Source organism: Peromyscus leucopus, chromosome 16_21 (assembly GCF_004664715.2).
Source record: "Peromyscus leucopus breed LL Stock chromosome 16_21, UCI_PerLeu_2.1, whole genome shotgun sequence".
Classification (NCBI taxonomy): Eukaryota; Metazoa; Chordata; class Mammalia; order Rodentia; family Cricetidae; genus Peromyscus; species Peromyscus leucopus.
Window position 1 is genome coordinate 36343215 of NC_051084.1, and position 18839 is coordinate 36362053.

At 44.8% G+C, this 18839-nt stretch overlaps 1 protein-coding gene across 2 annotated transcripts; it reads left to right on the forward strand.

Moving 5' to 3' along the window:
* The first annotated feature begins 967 nt into the window (after positions 1-967).
* On the forward strand, positions 968-17723 carry Sar1a (secretion associated Ras related GTPase 1A). 2 transcript variants are annotated; one of them, XM_028886173.2, is made up of 7 exons: positions 968-1074; positions 5524-5597; positions 5710-5829; positions 6189-6254; positions 9850-9953; positions 13290-13421; positions 15653-17723. In XM_028886173.2, the coding sequence occupies exons 2-7, from the start codon at positions 5540-5542 to the stop codon at positions 15767-15769; spliced, it is 597 nt and encodes a 198-aa protein (XP_028742006.1). In that variant the 5' UTR covers positions 968-1074; positions 5524-5539; the 3' UTR covers positions 15770-17723. The 2 variants fall into 2 exon arrangements, with proteins under 2 accessions (XP_028742006.1, XP_037055376.1); XM_037199481.1 differs by lacking the exon at positions 968-1074 and adding an exon at positions 1288-1312.
* The last annotated feature ends 1116 nt before the right edge of the window (positions 17724-18839 follow it).

Genomic DNA, 18839 nt, shown 5'->3' on the forward strand with positions numbered 1-18839 from the left:
TTCAGCTCTGTTCCTATGATTATGATTATTATTATTGAGACACGGTATGGCCATGTAACTGGCTGGCCTGGAACTCAGAGATCTACATGCCTCAGCCTCCAAAGAGCTGGGTCTAAAGGTGTGTACCACAATGCTGGGACAGCTCTGTTTCTTTGAGAGCCCTGGCTGATATAGGCAGCAAACCAGTGCCTTGACCGGATGAGCCATTTTTGCGGGCCCTACTTAACTATTTTGCTCAATGGGGCTGTCTGTACGTTCTTCATTGATCGGTACTGTGGGTTAAATTAGACCAAACATCCCAGGTCCTCAGTGTACTGCCTAGAACTGCTAAAAAAAACTCTTGCTGCTTTTATTAAGTTTAAAAAATAGCCGGGCGGTGGTGGCGCACGCCTTTAATCCCAGCACTCGGGAGGCAGAGGCAGGCGGATCTTTGGAGTTCGAGGCCAGCCTGGTCTACAGAGTGAGATCCAGGAAAAGCGCAAAGCTCCACAGAGAAACCCTGTCTCGAAAAACCAAAATACATACATACATACATACATACATACATACATACATACATACATACATACATACAAACATACATAAAAAGAAGCTAACCCAAGGCAGGGAAAACAAAACAATGACTTGGTGGCATCCATCTAGGCTGAGGTCACCAAGGTCAGTTCTACTGTCCTGGAGTCCACCTATATCTGGCAGCTTCCACTTCTGACATCCCAGGTGCCTCCGGAAATGTACTGGGACTGGAAGTCCCGAACTGGAGTAGTTGCTTAACTCGGGGACAGAAAGAAGCCCAGGCTGCCCGCCCGCCTGGCATTGCCACGTCTTGGGCGGCTGGAGCACCTTCAGCGGGAGGGCGGGGCCGCACCCCGGAGCATACGTCACTCCTTGGGCCCGCCCCTCCGCGGCCCGAGCGGCGTGACGCTTGGAGGGGGCGGGGCGAGCGCGTCCCCGGAAGCCCCGTGGGAGGGGCGTGACGTACATCCGGCGCGTAGCTGGCGGTCCCGGGCGCTGCTGGTCTGTGTGCTCTGAGGGAGGGTCGCGCCGCCAGCCACCGCCGGAGGAGCCCCTCGGGCCGTGAGTCCGGGGCCCAAGCAGAGGAGGCGGCAGTGGGGGCATTGGGCTCGGGGCGGGCGGCCGCCAAGGGCGGGGCGGGGGCCGGCGCGGAGGGGCTGGGTGGGGGGAAGTGACACGCAGGCGGTTCCGCGGGCCGGCTCTGGGCGGGGACGGGCCGCAGCTGCGGGGTGGCGTGGCGGCGGCGGCGGCGTTCGGGGGTGTTTGGAACGGCTCCGTGGCGGAGGAGCCTCGGTCCTCGGTGAGGCTAGCCGGAGCCCCGGGAGCTCCTCCTTGGGTTCTGCAGACCCGGGGGCCGCGCAGGTAGCGAGTGGGCGCTCGAGCCCCACGTTCAGTCTTCTGGGCATCCGACGCCCTATCTGGAACCCGGTGTTCGCTCCTTCCACCAACACCCCCTCTTTTTTTTCCCCCCCTGTGCATGGGAAAATTCCTTCTCGCGCGTTCATCGTAGATGAGTGTTTTCTTCCCCCATTTTCGTCCAGGCGAGGATGGTAATAAGTACCCTTTCTCAGTATTTCCCCTTGTTCTGGTGTTTTCCCGGAATCTGGCTCCATCTGCTCAGGTTGAGAGGGGAGATTTAGGGGGAATTGGCAGAAAGCTAATCTTTGACATTTACCCCGCAGCAGCATAGAATTCCGTAGGTAATAGCCAGCTGCCTTCCGCCCCAGGTTCATCTGGAGTGAATACGTATAAGTAATGAGTCCGTTTTTGTTGGCCAGTGGTCATTTTGGGACTTGTTTGTCTCCACCCGTCTTGATACTTGCACGCTTTTACTTTAGGTTCAGGAATAGTGTTGGTTTCAACGTTGTTCTTAACATTCCATAGATGATAGAGTAGGTGAAGAAGAGAAAAGAAATAGAATGTTCTTTGGTAAAAATACCATCTGAAAGGGTGTGTTCTTACGAAGATTAGGTGGTAAGTTAGGGAAGTAAGTTTCCTTTTTGGAAGTTTTGTGATTGGAGTTTCACATTAGCAGGAAAAGCTTCGGTTTTAGGTGAGAGTTTTAAGTCCTTGGAACTGACACTTTGAGCTACAGTCTTGACCAGGACAGGTAGCCTAAGAGTGTCTACATCTTCATCTTGTTAAATGAGGCCAGAGGCCCCTGCTGGGTAGGATTGGTGAGGCACCGGAAACATTCTAAGGTTGTTGATGGATGAATTGGTTCAAATCCTGAGCTCTCAAGGACAGAGGAGTTAGCAAGGCCATTTACTCAACTCTGGGCAGCGCCACAACCCAACTCCTGGGGACTGGTAGGAGTTATTACTTTTTAACGTCACTGAAGAATTCATTCTAATACTTTACCTGTCTTGTTTCGGTGGGAAGAATTTATAGGGCTTTTAAAACAAGGACTGCAAAGGAAAATAGGTTAGAAAAATGAAAGTAATTCAGTTACCACTTAAGAAAAAAAATTCCCTTAAGTGACACATAAAATTAACTAGGTTGAGAATATTTGCTTTCGTTTTCTTTGTTTTCTGAAACAGAGTCTCACAATTTAGCCCAGGCTAGCCTGGAACTTTTTATCAGCAAAGCTGCTACAAACCCAAGCTCATTTTTCCTGCCTCAACCTCGAAAGTGCTGTGATTAAAGCTTACACTGCCATGCCCTACTTGGGAATACTATTGGCAGCAAACCAGTACACATGAATTTAGTAGTGTTGGGTTGTAAAGAGTGGCCGCAGTGGGAGTAATAGCATATTAAAGTTGAACTGTGATTCTCCAAGAATAACGTGAGAAAAACAAGGGAGAATGTCTCATTTGGGAACTGTAGAAGAAAAGCATATTGTTTTATTTACCTGCAGTAAATTTATGTGTTTGTTACTGGGCTTCTTAAAGTGCTAAATTTATAGATAAGTCAGTCTGTCTGTCTGTCTGTCTGTCTGTCTCTGTGTGTGTGTGTGTGTGTGTGTGTGTGTGTGTGTGTGTGTGTTTGCTTGTCAGTGCCAAGAATCAAACACAGGGCCATGCGTGTTAGCTAAGTATGCCTCCCTAGCACTGAGCTACATTTCAGTCTCCCCTCCTTAAAATCTCTCATGATTCAGCCTGGCTTCAACTCACTGTATAGCTGAGGCTGTCCTTGAACTCCTAATATTCTGCTTCTGCCTCCTAAATGCTGGGATTACAGGCACGTGCTGCTATGTTTGGCTCCAGCCTTTTTTTTTTTTTTTTGGAGATAGGGTCTCAATGTATAGCTTAAGCTGACCTTGAACTTGTGATCTTTCTTGAGCCTTGAGTGGTAAGATTACAGGTGTGTACTACCCTTCCTGGCTATTACTTAACATGCTAAGTGTGTTTGTGTGCCACAGTTTTCTGTCTGTCTGTGCCTGTGTCCAAACTTTGTTCTTGTTTTGTAAAAGCTGACTGGAGTAAGCATGAGGCAGGTTCCAGGTTTACAGGTCAGACCATAGGCCTAGCCCCAATAATTACATAGTTTGCTTTTCATCTAGCGTATTTGAAGAATATAGGTGATGCTTTGCTGAAGCAGGAGGCTACCTTAAGCCCTGGAGTTTGAAGCCAGCCTGGGCTTACCTCCTGATAAAAGAACACAGTGTATACCAGTGTATATACATATATGTTTTGTGGGTAGCCCTTCCTCCAGTTCCTGTTCATGAAAGTTTTGTCTGATTGCAGTTGGCTGCATCTTGAATTAAGTTTGCCTTGCTGAAAAAGTGGTGATTTTTTTTTTTCTGTGCTGAACTGAGGTACTGATGTAAAAAATCATTGTGACCAGGAAATTGATCTCTGAGAGTCTTTATGATTCCTCAGTATTTCTAGATTCTTCTCTCAGCTGTACTTAGAGCTGACGTGTATAGACCTGCCAAGTGGCTTTGAGTCATGTATTTTTTTTAAGCCTATAGGAAATAGAAAATGTAGTTTTGGTGTCTGTGTTAATTGACAAGACTTGTACTAGCAGTCCAGCACTACATAGTTGAGACCCTGTGTTGAAAGAACAAATAAGACACTTGTTTTGGAAACTTTTACTATATTATGAATGAGTATTCTTTGTTTGTTTGTTTGTTTTTTGAGACAGGGTTTCTCTGTGTCATTTTGGAGCCTGTCCTGGATCTCACTCTGGCCTCAAACTCACAGAGATCCACCTGGCTCTGCCTCCCGAGTGCTGGGATTAAAGTCGTGCGCCACCAATGCTCAGCATGAATGAGTATTCTTATTTTAAGAAATTAAGAATTTATAAAGTAGGCCAGGCAGTGGTGGTGCATGCATTTAATCCCAGCACTCGGGAGGGAGAGGCAGGTGAGTTCGAGGCCAGCCTGGTCTATAAAGCGAGTTCCAGGAAAGGCACAAAGCTACACAGAGAAACCCTATCTCAATAAACCAAATACACACACACACACACACACACACACACACACACACATATAAAGTAGATATGTATTTGATTGTATTACAAAGTGTTGGGTTTTTTTGTTTCTTATTCCTACATGGTTCTGTAAAATAATCTTTTTGTGAGTCAAAACATACCTGCAAAAATGGTTAAGGGTATCAGTAAGTAGAGCCAAACAGATTGGGCCAGTTGATAGATTTGGGGTGACTTTTTTAGAAGTGCACAGAATAACTTAATAAACCTTTTATTCAGGTTAATATACTTTTCATTCATGGTTTTGTTTTAGTTCTTTTTGTTGTTGTTGTGAGACAGAATCTCTCTTTGTAGCCTTAGGTGGCCTGGGACTCACTGTAGACAGGGCTAGCCAAAGATCTCCTGCCTCTGTCTCCCAAATGCTGGGATTAAAGGCGTATACAACCACTGCCCATCTTAGAATTCCTAGGAATGTTGCCAACTGGTAGGCAGTCGTGGTTATCTAAGGGTGTGAATGGGCAGCTGCCTGGAGGAGTACATCTCACAGTAAAGAAGGACTGTGTGTGTGACTCCTAGTTCTCTGAGTATCTAAATTTGCAGATAAGAGAATCCTAGAGGTTTCCATTCTGAGTGCAAAATCTGTGTCTCGGCGGGAAGGAGATCAGTTGGTATTTGCAAGATTGATTTTTGTTTGTTTTTCAAGACAGGGTTTCTCTGTAGCCCTGACTGTCTTGGAATTCACTTTGCAGATCAGGCTGGCCTTGAACTCAGAAATCTGCCTGCCTCTGTCTCCCCAGTGCGAGGATCAAAGGTGTGCGCCGCCACCACCTGGCACAAGATTGATTTTTATTTTTATGTGTATGAGTGTTTTGCTTGCATGCAAGCATGTTTACTATAGAGGCTAGAAGAGATTGTTGGATCCCTTGGAACTGGAGTTACAGACAGTTGTGAATCATCATGTGCATCCTGGGAGTCAAACCTGGGTTCTTTAGAAGAGCAGCAAGCATTCTTAACTGCTAAGCTATGTCTCCAGCCCCAGACTTTGCTTTCCTAGTCTAGAAAACTTGGGTCTATGAATGTGTGTCATGGCCAGAGAATAAGGCATGTAGAAAGTTAATGTTATTTTCCTGTTTTACACAGGTTGTAAGCATCAATAATGTCTTTCATCTTTGAGTGGATCTACAATGGCTTTAGCAGTGTGCTCCAGTTCCTAGGTAAAGCCATTTTCATGAACTACATTACAGGTTGCATTTACATTTCCTCAAACAATTGATATCTAAGGGGCCTTGGATGGGAAGAACATGAAGACGTTCTTTTCTCTTGTAGGACTCTACAAGAAATCTGGAAAACTTGTATTCTTGGGTTTGGACAATGCAGGGAAAACCACTCTTCTTCACATGCTGAAAGATGACAGACTAGGCCAGCACGTACCAACATTACATCCCAGTAAGTTTCAAAATACCAGGTGACATTGATGGTCAGTGTCATGCATGGAGGGTGAATCCCCTGTTAATGTAGTTCCGTTACTAACTGAGGCTCCTGAAGCCAGATTACTTTGAAGTTACTGTGGACACTCTTGGGTCACTTACTCTGCATCTCTGGAACCTTGTCACTGATTTGCTGACCAGTTCTGTAATGAGACACAGCTCCCATATCTGACCTTAAGCAGAAAACTTCTTGGAGAAAAGCTTTTTAAGACTGTTTGCATTGTTGTACCCTTTCTTTACAAAACGAAAACACTTGGACCCTTGGTTGGAAAGTTTATTTCTTTTGTTCTTTTTTTTTTTTTTTTTTGACACTTTCAGCCTCAGAAGAACTGACAATTGCTGGAATGACTTTTACCACTTTTGATCTTGGTGGACATGAGCAAGGTAAGAGACTGGGTGAGGGTGTCTTGTGAGACACATCTGCAAAGCAGTGTGCCATTTAACTTTTTAAAATTAAACCATGGTGTATGGGTGTGCATGATGTATGGGTGTGCATGCCATGGCGCTGGTGTGGAGGTTGGGAGACAGACAGCTCTGGAGTTGGTTCTTTCCTTCCACTTTTATGTAGTTTCTGGGATCAGACTCGGGTCCCAAGCCCCGTGAGGTGTCGAGAACTTCCATCCGTTGAGTTGTCTCTCCAGCCCCTCATTTTAACTTGTAGATTACTTGTATTAGGATTGGAGTTTTACTACTTTAGTGAAGTTACATCATCCAATTTTCTTTTAGAGACAGGGTTCATGTAGCCCAGGCTAGCCAGGAACTTCTTCCTGCTCTGCTTTCACCTCCCAGGTGCTAGGGTTACAAGCATACACCACCACATCTGAGTTTTTCTGAGTTTTTCTAATTTTTAAAGTTTTTGGTTTTTTGAGACAGGGATTCTCTGTGTAGTTTTGGTGCCTGTCCTGGATCTCACTCTGTAGCCCAGGCTGGCCTCGAACTCACAGAGGTCCACCTGCCTCTGCCTCCCGAGTGCTGGGATTAAAGGTGTGTGCCGCCACTACCCGGCGCATTTGTGAAAGTTCTGTCTACTTGACAGCATGTTCTTTATTGTTTAGTAGTCTTGTTTTTGAGACAGGATCTCAGTATATAGCTTTGGCTGGCCTGGAACTTTACATACAGCAGACTGGCCTTAAAATGTCATATTTCTGTGTTTAGTTACCAAGTCTGTTTTGTATACTTTATTCAGTAGGGTATGAGTATGTAGGAAATTATTACTTAACAAGTATTTTTAAATTTCTCAAAAATTCCCAGAGGACCACAGTGGGTATTTGTGACCCCTTTGAACTGGTATTTTGTGTGCCCTGCTTATTAGGGACAGTTGGGACATTTTCTGATACCTTTTTGCTCTGCTCTAGGTCTATTTTGCCCTATTCAGTTTGTGTCTCTGGCTCTTAGATTCTCATTAAGTACTTTCTATGGATATATGTTCATTTGCTTTTAATTTACACATACAATTTTTTTTTTAAATTATTGTATTTGTCTGAGTGTTTTACCTGCATGTATGTCTGTGCCCTGTGTGCCTGGTGACCACAGAGTCTAGAAGAAGGTATTGGACCCCCCACAACTAGAATTACAGACATTTGTAATCTGTCAAGTGGGTGCTGAGACCAGAACTTGAGTCCTCTGTAAGAGGAGCCAGTAATCTTAACCGCTGAGCCATTTCTCCAGCCTTATAAATTTTTTTAAAAGATTAGTTTTATTTATAATTTTGTGTGTGGGTGTGGGTTGTGTGAATGTGAGTGTAGTAGGTACTGGCAGAGGCAAGAGGCATTGAATCTTCCTGAAGCTGGAATTACAGACTTAAGGAAACTGAACTTGGATCTAGTAGTATAACCACTGAGTCATCTCTCTAGCCTCTGCTGGGTTTTTTCCTGTCCTGGGGATCAGACTCGGGGCCTGGTGCATGCTAAGTAAGTGGTTTACCATTGAGCCACACTCCCATTCTCCCTTCTTAGAGATCTACAGAATGGGGATTTTTATCTGATGGACCCTCACTTTGTATTTGGTAAAACTTTAGGAGCAGGAGTGAACAGTTTAAGACCTGAGAATATTCTGAGAAGGCTGGGAAACCAGTTGCAATCCTGTGATTACTGTGTTGACAGGTCACACTTTTGGAACATTTTGTTAATTTAAATTGTGTGTATGTGTATGGTTTTTTTTTTTTTTTTTTTGGTTTTTCGAGACAGGGTTTCTCTGTGTAGCTTTGCGCCTTTCCTGGAGCTCACTTGGTAGCCCAGGCAGGCCTCGAACTCACAGAGATCCACCTGGCTCTGCCTCCCGAGTGCTGGGATTAAAGGCGTGCGCCACCAACGCCCGGCTGTTTTTTTTTTTTTAAATGTGGGACTTAATATGTAGACAACTTAATATGTCCTCAAACTCAGAGATCCACTTGCCTCTGCATCCCAAGTGCTAGGATTAAATGGGTATGCTCTCACACCCAGCTAACGATTTATTTTTATTATGCTTATATGTGTGTGTGTGTGTGTGTGTGTGTGTGTGTTATGTGAATGAATGCCATGTATGTTCAGATGCCCTCAGAGGCCAGAGAGGATGTCAGATCCCTTGGAGCTGTAGTTGCAGATGGTAGTGAGCTGCCAGTGGTCCTGGGAACCAAATACGGGTCCTCTACCGAAACAGCAAATGCTCTTAAGTACCAAACCTTGCCTCCAAGCTCTGAACTGGTTTTGTTTGATTTTAACAAATAATTTTTAAATATTTGTGTGTGCCTGTGTGTGTTTGCATGCTATGGCACACCTGTGGAGTTTGGAGAACAACCTGGGGGAACTGAGTCTTCACTGTGTGGGTTCTAGGGATTAGAATGAGGTCATCAGGCTTAGTGACAAGTGCTTTTACCTGCTCAGCCATCTCTCTGGCTTCTGGCCCTGATCTTCCTGCCTCAGGTTTCCAGCTGCTAGGATTATAGGTGTGTGCATGACTGCCATTTTATACGAGTAACTACAGTATTGTGCATCTTGATGTTTTTTATTTGCATGGCTTTAAAAATGTAATTTATAAAAGGAGCACAGGCTTGTAATAAACTGTCAGTGTGTGACAAGGACGTGAATGTGAAAGCTGCAGCCTCTCTGTCCTACCCTACTTTCTGAGGTGACCAGGTGACCATGTAGATTGCCTCCTTAGTCATCCATGTGAGCACTGGAAACTATAATGCAGTCTGGGTGTGGTGGCACATGCCTGCAACCCCGGCACTAGCCATGTGGGGAGATCCTGTCTCAGAAAGCACATCCCTTACATTTTGAGAATGTAGCTCACTGAATTCAATCCCCACCACCAATGCCCTGAAATTAAAGCACTGCTTTGAAACATTCACCATGCCTTGTCACAAAACAAAAACAGAAATTATTTATTGCCGGCAGATCTGTAATTTCAGTACTGGGAGACTGAAGCACAAAGATGGAGAGTTCAAGGCCAGCCTAGGCCACACAACTTTGTGGGACCGTGTCTCAGAATAATGACGAGCAAAAAGCATTGCTTAAATATTGGAGACTGAGTACCTGGCCAGAGTGTTTCAAGTACCTACCAAGCCCACCACTCAGTTCTATCAGCACATGTACTCATTAGCTATAGGAACTACAGTGGGACTAAAATGATAGGAACAATTAAATCATTATCATGTTTTAACGTGGAGATTGCAAAGTTAGCACGAGACCCCAAACTGGTCACTTCATTATTTTATTATTTCTGCATTTACAGCCTTAGAACTGGTGGGGATTTTGGCAAACTGACTAAAGAACAACCATTAAGTTACAGGTGGGTTAGAGTTGCTAGGTTTATGCTTAGTCAGAGAAGGCAGAAACTCTTAGTTTTCAAAACTCAGGATTTGTTCACAGACCATCAATATGAATCCTCTATCTTAACTGCTATTGGCTAGGACTTGGTGAGCTTAGCAAATCTCATTCTATGGACCATTAGGTTATTCACTTGTCAGCTGTTTTGTTGATCTAGAAATTTTGTCTTCTAGCACGTCGGGTTTGGAAAAATTATCTCCCAGCGATTAATGGGATAGTTTTTCTGGTGGACTGTGCGGATCATTCTCGACTCATGGAATCCAAAGTTGAGCTTAATGTAGGTTTATATTTTTGTATATCCCTTCCTTCCTGTCTTGCCCTTTGTTTTAAGAACTACAACTCAGTAGTGCCAGTACTTAATGTGCTCAGAGTCCTAGAAGAAAGGATTTTAAAATCTGAAACATGGTTCGCCCTTTTTTGTTTTGTTTTGGTTTTTGGTTTTTCAAAACAGCTTTTCTTTGTATAGCTTTGGTGCCTTTCCTGGAACTCACTCTGTAGCCCAGGCTATCCTCGAACTCACAGAGATCCGCCTGGCTCTGCCTCCCGAGTGCTGGGATTAAAGGCGTGCGCCACCGCCGCCCGGGACATGGTTTGTCTTTTTAAGATGTATTTATTTTTATGTGTTTGAGTGTTTTGCCTGAATCTTAGGTATAGGTGCTATATGCTTGCCTGGTGCCTGCAGAGGCCAGAGGAGGGCACTGGATTCCCTGGAAATGGAGCTAACGGATAATAAACAATTGTGAGCCATCATGTGGGCACTGGGAATAGATTCTCTGGAAGAGTGGCCAGTGCTCTTAACCAACCACTGATCCATCTCTCTAGCCCAGTGAGATTTAGTTTTTCAATGTCCTGAGGAACCTCAGGTTGAACTTGAATAAAAAGTAGTTATATGCTGGGTGGTGGTGGCGCACGCCTTTAATCGCAGTACTCGGGAGGCAGAGTCAGGCGGATCCCTGTGAGTTCGAGGCCAGTCTGGTCTACAGAGCGAGATCCAGGAAAGGCGCAAAGCTACACAGAGAAACCCTGTCTCGAAAAACAAAAGAAAACAAAAAACAACAACAAAAAAGTAGTTATATGATAAGGTTGCCTGGCTGGCTCAGATTGCTCACAACACTCCTCTCAGTTCTGCCTGTTGTCTCAGCCTAGTAAGTAGTGTTCCCTTGTTGTGGTTATTCTTTTTGTAGTCTTGGTATTGTGAAACTCAGAGTTTTTATACTTTAAAAAAAAATTTATTTATTAATGTATTTTATGTCTTTGGGTGTTTTGTCTGCTTGTACATCTGTACTCCAAAAAGAGGGTATCAGATCCCATGGGACTTCAGTTGTAGATGGATGGTTGTGAGCCTCCATGTGGGTGCTGGGAATTGAACTCAGGACCTGGAAGAGCAGCCAGGGCTCTTAACCAGTGCATCTTTCCAGCCTTGAGTTTTTATATTTTGGAATCTACTTCTCCTACAGAGTCATGGAATGACTTTGGTGATCTGTGAACATGCTTCAGGGTTTTTTTTTTTACTCATTTTGGATTTTCTTTTTTGTCAGACTCTCTATAATGTTCCTTATAATGCCTCTTTCTTCACCCTGTATCTCTGTCTCTTTTATTTTTGAAATTATTTTGTATGTGTATTTGTATGTATGTATATATGTATACCACATGCATGCCTGGTGCTTATAGAGGCCAGAACAAGGTATCATATCCCATGGAACTTGAGTTACAGAAGATTGTAAACTGGATGCTGAGAACCAAACCCTAGTCCTCTACAAAAGCAGTGCTCTTAATCACTTACCCATCTCTCCAGTGCCTTTCTCTTTGATTTATGAGTGTTTCTTTGACTCATCCAGCAGTTTGAACCTGTCTCAGGTTTTGTTTTTTTGAGGCACACTTTCTCTGTGTAGTCACAATGTAGACCAGGCTGGCATTTGGTATTTGCAGAAATCTGCCTGCCTCTGCCTCCCAGGTGCTGGGATTAAAGGCGTGCGCTACCACTGCTTGGCTATTTTTTTAAATGTATGTTTCTAATGCTTAGGTCTCATTTTGTGTGGGGCTAACTGCTTTCCTTTCTTAAACTATCTCCCCCCCCCCCCAATATTCATTGGTGTTTTGCCTGCATGTATGCCTGTGTGAAGGGGTCAGAAACCCTGGAACTGGAGTTACAGACAGCTGTGAGCTGCCACTGGGAATTGAACTCAGATCCTCTGGGAGAGCAGCCAGTGCTCTTAACCACTTAGCCATTTCTTCAGCCCCTACTTTATACTCTTGATTTAATTTTTGTTTGTTTTATTAATTTTTTTGGTCCCCCCCCCCTTGATATGTAGACCAGCCTGGCCTCTTCAGCCTCCCAAATGCTGGGACTGTGAGAGTGCACCGCGTGCCCAGCCAGTGTTAGCTCTTGCACATCTTCTTCTGTTTGGTCCTGATGGACTAGTTCTAATGCTTCTTCCATCCTCATCTGGGTGGTAACGGCTCCACGCGCATCTCTCTCATCCACACCTGCTGAGTTCCAGCCTCAAACGTGCTGCCTACTAGATGGTCCTTCCCAAAGTGAAGCTATCGATTGTTCCTCTCCACCGTCCTGGACATGCTCTGGGAAGAAACCTGTGCTTTGTACTGGAGTGCCAGAGGGAACTTGTCAGTCACTCCCCTGCTTGTTTCCTTTAATGGTTTCAATCGCTTACAGGGTAAAAGTGCACACATACTCTCCCTGTTCTTCCAGCTCTGCTTTCCTCTTAGTGAGAATCCATGTCAGCACTGTCTCCTCCTTTGTCTGATTTATTGTTTTAGACACTTCAATTGTTCCCAGAATCCTTCTTGCTCAATTCACTAAATTCTGCTGTCTTACAGATCATCTCTTAGGTAAGCACTGCAGATACATGGTGTTTATCAGTTCAGTCCTGAAAGTAGATTTGTTGACTTTAGGGTCACATTCTTTAAGATCTAGTGCAACTTAAATTTTCGGGAGGCAGAGGCAGGCGGATCTCTGTGAGTTCCAGCCTGGTCTACAGCTGAGATCCAGGACAGGCAACAAAACTACACAGAGAAACCCTGTTTGGAAAAACCAAAGGGGGAAAAAATTTTTTTTTCAGACTGGCACTGACGTGAGTTGTTGTTGCCCGCACATTTGCCCTGTTGCTGCACATCTGTGTAGACGTCTAACTTCAGTTACGTGGTACTCTGTGGCTTCTTGAATTCTCACACTGTTGTGGAGCCATTGTCTGTGTCCTTCCTTCCCGCTTACCAGGGTCTGCCCTTCCTGTGGAGCCCAGTTTCAGTTCCACATCTTTGATTTTGTTGGAGCATGAATTGTGATGCTTCTCTGAACATGCCAGTGTTGACTTTCTGCCCCAGTTCATTGGGCACTAAGTACGTTGTGTTTTATCTAGGTTTGTTAACATAAACACAAACCCAGGGCATCTCACACCCAGGGCATCTCACCTATGATGCTCTCGGAACCTAATGCCAAGATGAGCCATTCATCAGATGCAAAGAGGACCACATGATGCCCTATAAACTGGTAGAAGTTAGTTTTTATTACGTCGTGATAAGCTTTCATTTCATGAACTGCTTACGTGTTTTTTTTTTTTTTTTTTTTTTTTTATTTTTTTTATCCTGTCTTTAGGCTTTAATGACTGATGAAACAATATCCAATGTGCCAATTCTTATCTTGGGAAACAAAATTGACAGGACAGATGCAATCAGTGAAGAAAAACTCCGTGAAATATTTGGGCTTTATGGACAGACCACAGGAAAGGTAAGAAAAAAGTCTAAGGGGCCATGAGAGGACACCCACAGTCCTTAAATATAGGTGCTTTTCTTTGTGTTTTTGAGACCTTTGCTCCTCAGTGGGAGTGTTTTATCAGGGTGTATCCTTCAGCCATCCTCCTCCCTCCCTCTTTCCCAGTGACACAAAAGGACCTCGAACCCAGGGCCGTGTATATGCTAAGGAAGTGCTGTACCACTGAGCCATCCTCCTGCCTCCTGTATGTTTTCTAATACCTAATAATTGAAGAGATGGCAGGAAAGGCAGTTCTCTTTTACTGTTTTATTGTATGGGTGTTTGCCTGCCATGTGCCTGTGCACCACGAATGTTAGATACCCTGGACCTCGGGTTAGAGATGGGTATTAGTCACCGGGTGCTAATATTTATTTATTTTTGGAATTAAAAAATTTATTATTACTACTATTTTGAGATTAAAGTCTATGTTGACCAGGCTAGCCTCGAACTCGTAGAGATCTGTCTGTCTCTACATGTGCTGTCATACTTGGCTTCAGTCTCCTTAGAGAATTTTCTGGGGCTGAGGAGATGGCTCAGCAGTTATGCCTTGCTCTTGCAGAGAACCCAGGTTTATTTCTCAGCACCCACGTTGGGCAGCTCACAACCACTTGTAACTCCAGTTCCAGGGAATCTGACACCACTTAATGGCCTCCATGGGCACCGCATTCACCACATTGCCACACACATATACATAATTTAAAAATAAAGGTAAATCTTAAAGAAGTATTATATATGCTTTCCAAGTATTAAGAGCAAAGCATTAGGTTATCCTTAGTGTTTCTAACTGATAGACGTGAAACTATTTTCCCATTTTACAAATGAGGAAGCTGTAGTTGTTCAGGTTTGTATAGCAAATGGATAATAACACCAGAAATAGAACAGGAAGATCCTACATCACTACTATAGAGTGAAGAGAGGCTCTGGTCTAGAAAAGCAGGCTGATGAGAGAAAAAACACAGAAATACAAACCTGGTACTTTGTATATGTGTGCATACTTGTTCATGTATGTAGAGTCCTAAGGTCAACTTTGGCTGTCCTTCAGTGAAAGAGTTTGGCACTCATCTATTGGGTTAGGTTGGCTGGCCAACGAGCTTCAGGAACCCACTCTGTCTCTGTACTCTCTTGGGGTCTCAGGTGTGTGCCAATGTGCCTAACTATGTGGGTGCTGGGGATCTGAACTGAGGTCCTTACCCTTGAGCAGCAGGCACTTTGTCCACTCATCTGACTTCCCCTGTCCCCTGACTTCTGCTTTTAATTTTTTTTTTTTTGTACATTTACTTATTTATTGAGACAAGGTCTTTCTGTGTAGCCTTGGATGGCCTGGAACTGTAGACTTTATTCTGACTCACCTGTCACTGCCTCCAGGGTGTTGGGGTTAAAGGTGTGCTGCACCACCACCACCACCACCACCACCACCACCACCACCACCACCACCACCACCACCACCACAGTTCCATAGTCTTGATTCGTTATCTCTTTATTTCTAGAAATGCTTCCAGGCCAGGTGTGGTGGTGCACATTGAGGGCAGCCCTGGGCTACACAATGAAAACTTGCCTTTATTGCATTTATCTATCTATCTATCTATCTATCTATCTATCTATCTATCTATCTATCTATCTATATTTTGGTTTTTCGAGACAGGGTTTCTCCGTGTAGTTTTGGTGCCTGTCCTGGGTCTTGCTCTGTAGCCCAGGCTGGCCTCGAACTCAGAGACCTGCCTGGCTCTGCCTCCCAAGTGCTGGGAATAAAGGCGTGCGCCACCACCGCCTGGCCCTTTATTGCATTTATTTATTCATGTAGGTGTGTGTGTGAATGCTTGCTGCTTCTTTTAAGCTCATTTGGTTGCCCTCTTCTGTATAAGTGCTACATGCACATCAGTTTCTTCCATGCAACCCCACATTGTCTGTTGCTGAATGCTTATGTTAAACTTGTTTTGTCTATTATAGTACATGCTGGGTCCATGGGTCCCTAAAATTATGACAGTTCCTTTTCATAACTGCCCAGATGAATGTTGGACATTCAGAGCAAATGCTTTTTAGAGATAGAGGATGAGGTGGTGTAAAGAAGCTACTAATTTTATTCTGAAGCAGGAGGCCCTGCAGAAATCATCTGTGTGCTGGACACATTTTGCAGTTACTGTCTATGTGTATTTGTGCTTTTGCATATGGAAGTCCTAACAGGCCTCTCCGGGTTTTGCCTCCCTTAGGGAAACGTGTCTCTGAAGGAGCTGAACGCCCGCCCCATGGAAGTGTTCATGTGCAGCGTGCTCAAGAGGCAGGGTTACGGCGAGGGCTTCCGCTGGCTCTCCCAGTACATTGACTGACGTTTGGACGGTGACAATAAAGGTTGACTTCTGGACTGATCCTGTTCACAGCTTCCCATGGACTTTTCTAATAGGACAAGGAAAGCTCTCCAACCATGTCTGGCATTGAAAAGCCATGCATCTCTGTCTACGCTCATCGCCCAGTGGTGACATGTGCTCTTCTCCACTCGTGGGAAGTAACACTGCCTGTCTGCTGGTGCAGGTCAGTGTCAGGGACTTGGGCTGGCAGGATTTGCCAGGGAAAGCCGGGTGCCATCATGGAACACCCGGAAAGAAAAACACGTCTCACCACTGGTTGATTTCAAAAGAAAGTGATTCTATTTTTTAAAGAAAGTGTTGTTAATGTAATTGGTATCCCTTCTCTAACTTTTTGAGTTCACAATTTACTTGGTCCAGATTTTCTATTCTTTTTTTTTTTTTTTTTAAACTAGTAAATGAAATTTAGATACTTCATAAAATTATGAACAGCGCACCGGAGGCCAGAGCTCCGCTGTGTACCTGCCTTGTTGGAGGTGGCACCTGAGCACAAGTGTGCTAGGAGAGGATGGAGCCTTGGCCTTTCCTGGGGTGGTCTCCACGGTGGTCAGGGGAGTGAGTCCCTCGTCTGGAGTGGGAAGTGGCATTGTTACATTGTCAGCTTTACTTGCAGTCAGCAGTTGCAGCAGGCTTCGCTTTTATACTGTTGTAGAGTTCCCTCTCTGTAGCACCTTCCTTTTTTCACTGTAGCTCTAAAAAGTGACTTTTGCCTCATGAAAGAGTTAAGAACATCTCTCATGTAGACCCCATGCTGAGAGTGTGTCCCCGAAGCTTTTGAACAGATAGACAGTTCTGAACAGGACACAGGTCCAAGTCAGCAGCTTAAGGCTCTGAATTCTGAGTAGAAGACCTTTCCATCGGCTCTGCTCGCAACAAGTGAACCTAGGAAAGACTGTCAGTGGGCTCCATGTGTTCCACTCCAGAAAAACCGGAGAAAACGGGAAATGGCCTTGCTGTCTGGCTTTGTGGGCAGCTCCTGGCAACAGTGAGCACTAGTGTGAAGGAAAGCAGCAGCAGCTCTGGGAGAATTATGAACCTGATTCTTAGAGCATTTGGTTTTCTTGATGTTAACTCTGTATTCTACCCTTGTAGAAGAAGGTGGGAGGAGAAAGGAGGGGATCTTGATTCTTCCTTCCTTTATTGCAAGGTGAGAGGTAGGTCCGAAGTGAAAATGCTGCAGCTGCTGCGTGGTGACAGGCCCCCAGCTAGAGCGCAGGGAAGGTGGGAAGCACACTCCTGGGGGGGGAGTGAGCTCCTACTCATTAGTTTGGAGCACTGAGCTCGTGGGACAGTGTTCTCTTCCACTGCCAGATTCCCAATGCAGAGGCTTGGTGAGGTATCTTGTCTGCAAAGTGCACGCATTACAGTGTTCATCTACGAATAGTTGGAGTGAGAGCTGTCCGTGTGGAAAGGTTGTCAACGCCTTACTGAAGGAATCTAGCTGGCGGTGAAAACTAGGGTAGGTAACGGGTGTGCTTTTCATTCCCTTTGGCTAACGGCTGTCCGTCCGTCTCTGTCCAGGCACGTGACAGGTGTGATAGCCTCAGTGTTGGTTTCCTTATTTGTCTTTCGCATTTGTCCCGAATTGCCCTGTAGCAAGCTGGAGGACTGGACTCTGCCCAGGGCGGCTCTTTGTGAAAGTGGTTTATTCTGGCCACTGGAGAAAGAGATTACTAAAAAGTGGCACCAGTCTGTTTCCTGCCCCACAGACACCATCTTAACTAAGGTGGTCAGAAGAAGCTGCTGCAGTGAGCACAACTCCACCAGAGGGGCAGGGCCCTGTCCAGGGGCTCAGTGAACTGAGACTCTTCATTCTGTTTATCAGAGTGCACATGTGTCCTATTTCAGCAAGAGTAAAACTGTCATTTACAAAAGGTCAGTCTGTATCCTAAGCATTTTAATAAAAAGCTAAAATGAACTTGCCTTTTTCCCTCTTCTCTTGCATTGATTTGTTCTGAATGAACGTGCAGTTTTACAATTGTGTTGGGAAGAAAAACAAAAGTTCTTTCCTACATATAGGGAGGAACATTTAAAGTGAATATGAGACTTGAATTGCTATCAGGATAAAAGACAAAATAAAAGGGTGGGCACTAGTTAATAGCAAATGTGTACTGTTGGAGCATCTTGGCTCATGTTGTGGGCCTGAGACAGAATGGTAGTGACTTGTGCTTGAACATACCAGACTAACAGCCCTCATTCCACAGCACTGGAGTGAATCATTACAGAGCCATACTTGGCAAAACAGAAGTCTGATTCTGTGTTTACAGTTGCTCGTATCTGAGGACAGAGAACAAAATACAAAACAAAAAACAAACAAAAAAACAAACACCACCACCACCACCACCACCACCACTCCCCCCCCCCCCCCCGGAAAAAAAAAAAAACAAAACCGGTAGGTTTTTGTTTTTGTTTTTCAAGACAGAGTTTCCTGGCTGTCCTGTAACTTACTCTGTAGACCAGGCTGGCCTCAAACCCACAGAGATCTCTGCATCCTGAGTGCTGGGATTAAAGGTAAGGACCATGCTGGATGTGCCCTGTGGTCATCATTACAGTGGAAAAAGACTATGGTTCTGTGGGCAAAGGACATGTTTGCTGGGGGCAGAGAGGAACCTGAGTGTGAGTCTAGTACTGAGGTCCTTAACCCGGGCTGCTGCTGGCTGACTCTGACTTCTGTACTGTGGTCTGTTCTAAACAGAAAAGCTTGGTAAGGAACGGAGGGTGCTGGGGGCTTGAGGGGCATTGAGGGAGAATTGTTGGATTCTAGAGAGAAAGTGTCAATTGCCAGGAAGTTGGGGAAGTAAGAGATCTTGTGGTCGTCTGTGTCGGCCAACCAGGACTGCCTACCCTGGGAAGGCTGCTCTATTCCGTTTCTGCCCCGATCCTCCATTTTCCCTTCTCAGGTTTGTATCACCGGGAGCATTTGGAAGCATTAGGTGTGCTGATTGGGAAAGCAACATCACAGTATTTTATTCAGAGAAGTTATACAACAAAACAGCAAATGGGTATTTTTTTCACTAATGCTCACAGATATGCT

Coding starts and splice junctions, on each gene's coding strand:
- Sar1a (XM_028886173.2), top strand. CDS start 5,540: ATGTCTTTCATCTTTGAGTGGATCTACAATGGCTTTAGCAGTGTGCTC. Junction 5,598..5,709: donor CAGTGTGCTCCAGTTCCTAG/GTAAAGCCATTT, acceptor TTTCTCTTGTAG/GACTCTACAAGAAATCTGGA. Junction 9,954..13,289: donor AATCCAAAGTTGAGCTTAAT/GTAGGTTTATAT, acceptor TCCTGTCTTTAG/GCTTTAATGACTGATGAAAC.